This window comes from Berghia stephanieae, chromosome 4 (assembly GCF_034508935.2).
Source record: "Berghia stephanieae isolate SIO BIC M18660-M18661 chromosome 4, UCSD_Bste_1.3, whole genome shotgun sequence".
Taxonomy (NCBI): Eukaryota; Metazoa; Mollusca; class Gastropoda; order Nudibranchia; family Aeolidiidae; genus Berghia; species Berghia stephanieae.
The window spans coordinates 35455864-35459451 of NC_088363.1; the positions used below are offsets into that span (position 1 = coordinate 35455864).

The window sequence follows — 3588 nt, forward strand, 5'->3', positions numbered from 1 at the left end:
CTTTTTCTATTTGGCTATTCTCTGTCCTTGACCTGGAATGATTTCATTGGGGCTGAGTGGCCTCTTTTGACTTTTGACCTCCCACAAAGTACATTGTTTTGTTTTTTTTTGCCCTGGTCATGGCTGAAGTCCGTGGCTGAGAGTTAAATAATACAGCTATGTGGTCTTGTGGTATGACACTCGCTTTCGGATTGAAAGGTCCTTGGTTCGAGCCTTGCTCGCTTGGCGCATAGTTGAGTCCTTGGAAAAGGCTCTTTACTCACATTCTCATGGCGGTTAACAACGTTGTCTCTGTCGGAAAAAAAATGTTATATCTTCCAACAGGGGTCATGTCTTGTTCTACATGTTACATGTTGCTGTTGGTTATGGACCCTTTGTAAAGCGTTTTGAGCATGTTTTAGTGGATATTGCGCTATATTAAAAGCTTTAATTTTGGTTGGTTTTTCTTCCTCTCCCAGCCATTTGTACCAAGAGAAGATGTTATCATCGCCGCGTTACCAGATGGTGTTGGAGGGCGTGATTGCCATGTTAAACTTTGTGCTCCTGGCCGTCACTAGTCACATTGTGTTTAACGCCACTAGGACCGTCGGCCTCTCCATCGTCACCGTCGTCGGCCTCTTGCTACAGATCCTCATTTTCATCGATGCAGTCAGCAATGTCGTTTGCTTAAAGGTTAGTTGATTGGTAGTTCGATACCAGCTGAGAAAATGAGCCAGGGGGGGGGGGGGGCGGTTGTTAGAGCACTGGCTTAACACACAAAGAGAACTAGATCGATCCCGGGTGAAGTCAAGATTTTTTTCGGACCTCTCTGTCCACCCAACAGTGATAGGGTAGCTGGGTCTGTTAGACCTGGTGGAAAGTACTTTGCGATGGACTATTATTGTCCTACCCAAAAAGTAGCATGCAATTGCTATTGTCCTTTCCCGCATAGAAACGAGGATGGGCATACAAGACCGTTATGCAATTTCATTCTCCATATGCAATTTCAACCTTTATTTTTTTCACAAATTGTAGTGCAAATGAGTAAATAAATAAAATTAATAAAAAAAAAAAAAAAAATTCCCTTTATTCATCCCATGTGGTCGATTACAAGGGAAGACTGGAATAACCCAGACATTAGCCGCAGTGCAGTTCCGCAAATTGAGCTGGGGCGAGGTGACTTGCTCAAGGCCTCACAGAGCAGTGGCATGTGATATCAAACTCTGTACTTTTCGGGTACGAAGCAAAGACCGTACTGCTGAGCCACACTGCCCCTGTATGGCGCTTACATTATTTTTTTATTTTTTTTAACTCGAGCTTTTATATAGCGCAGGGTTTTCTTGACTTCACAACAGTGTGTTGTATTTATGGGCTGACAGGAAGGTTTTTTCCTCTATCACAAAGTACTTCTGCCAGATCTAAGAGACCCAGCTATCCAATCACTACTGGGTGGACAGAACTTCACCTGAAATCAATCTCTGTCCCTTTGCATGAAAAGCAAGTGCTCTACCAACTGAGCTATTGGGATCTCCAGCTTGAGACAGACCTTAGAGAGAAAAAAACCCAGAATAAGGTTGCCAATATTCCGTATATTGACAGACTGCAGTATATTATAAACCTAATAAATAGAGGTGCCTAAATGAGTCAATAGGCAGAAATGTCATTTATTTTGTGTAGTTCATTCATGAGTCAAATTTACTCCCTTTATCTTAATCTTCATATTATAAACCCTCTCAGTATATTTTCCAATCTCCTGCTAAACAAGAAAAGTAAGTATAAAATGTCTTTTTACTGGAGGTTAACACTCAGAAAAGTGGTCAGACTATGTGTTTGCGTAAACGTTCAGTAAATTTTTGTCTCCTGAATTGGCAACCCTGTTTGAAAGTGAATAAAATAAATTTTATTTTATTTATTATTTGATTTTATTATCATTATTAGCTTAAACAGAAAGATTATAATCAACCATTATCCTTTCTCTCTCTCTCTTTCTCTCTCCAATCCACAGGCCAAACAAACAAAATGTCCTGGCATGTACTACTTCACGCTCAACTGGTACGTCCGAAATGCTTTGGGTGTTCTGATGCCCGCCATCCCAGCAGTTCTCATCTACATCTCCCTGTCCGAAGACCTCGCTACATCCGACAACTGGAACGACAGGTTCTTCTGCTTTGCTTTAGGGATTGCGTTGCTCCAGTATCTCAACTACACCATGCTACGATCTCTAGTAAAGACAGTTGCCGCTGTCATTGTCGGGTCCATCCTTATCATCCTTCTATTCCTTCAAATTTGGTCCGATTCTTACCCCACCACAGTCCTCACTCCAACATCATTAACGTCAGTCGGTAACAGCAACGTATCAACCCCCTATAACAGCAACTCTTCCTCCCAAATCACAACCTCAACTGCGGCTCCTGATGATTCAGGTTTATCCATCAACAACGATGATTTGCTCTTCTCGGGAGAAAATGTTCTTCGGTTCGAGATAATTCTTGCCACTCTTCTCCTCCTTCTTCTGATTAGTATTGTCAATTACGAATTGGAAATGTCCTATCGATTGAGTTTCAATGCCAGCGAGAAAGCCCAGAAGGATAAGGAATTCATGCAGCTGAACAAGGACCAAGCTGATTGGCTGCTACACAACATTATTCCAGCTCATTTGGCAGATCTGTTCAAAACCAACCGTAGTTACTCCATGAACCACCAGGATGTTGGAGTCATTTTCGCCACCATTTGTAATTTTAACGAATTTTACGACGAGATGTTTGAAGGAGGGAGAGAGTACCTCCGAGTCTTAAACGAGCTGGTCAGTGATTACGAGGTGATGCTCAACGAGACGAGGTTTAAAGATGTGGAGAAGATCAAAACCATCAGCGCATCATTCATGGCCGCCGCGGGGCTGAACGAAGAGAGACGGGCTCAAAACAAACACAAATATACTCATCTTTTCGCTCTCATGGAGTTTGCGACGGAACTCCAGCAAGTCGTGCAACGATTCAATGAGAGTATCTTCAATTTTAGTTTTGTCCTGAACATTGGCTATAACTACGGCCCAGTCACCGCCGGTGTTATCGGCACGACGAAGCTTCTCTACGATATCTGGGGAGATACCGTCAATATCGCAAGTAGAATGTACTCGACAGGAGAACCTGATAGAATACAAGTGCCACAATCGACAGCCGATCTGCTCGGGGAAAAGTTTGAGTTTTCCTATCGTGACGAGATCTTTGTGAAAGGAAAAGGAATGATGAAGACGTATTTGCTGGAGAAAAAGAAGGACGGTGCAACATGGGAATGATTTTAATTTGATTTTTACTCTCATTTGTAAAATGTTTTTATTTTTTTAAATGTCATTTTACACCATGAAAAAAGAAAATGTAATTAACCTGCTTTGCCATTGTCAACTATAATCAGGAATTTTATTCTGTCAAAAAGTTTTAATGCATTATTACTCGTAAGATATTTTATCAGTTTTGAAAATCGATCACATATTTTAATTCAATTTTCTATATCATATTTCAATAAATGTTTTTAGTGTGGAAAGGTTAATTTATGACGTTTGTTTTATAGCTCTATATATAGAAGGTGGGATGGTTTTATTTTTATATTAAA

At 40.9% G+C, this 3588-nt stretch overlaps 1 protein-coding gene across 4 annotated transcripts in view; it reads left to right on the forward strand.

The window, feature by feature from the left end:
- The window catches only part of LOC144970475 (adenylate cyclase type 9-like), a 266036-nt gene extending 262684 nt beyond the window's left edge, over positions 1-3352 (forward strand). For all 4 annotated transcript variants that reach the window (XM_078910160.1, XM_078910162.1, XM_078910161.1 and 1 more), the window contains 2 exons: positions 459-672; positions 1985-3352. In XM_078910160.1, coding sequence (XP_078766286.1) covers positions 459-672; positions 1985-3274 — 1504 coding nt within the window. In that variant the 3' untranslated portion in view covers positions 3275-3352. The remainder of the gene's footprint in view (positions 1-458; positions 673-1984) is intronic.
- Positions 3353-3588: the final 236 nt, after the last annotated feature.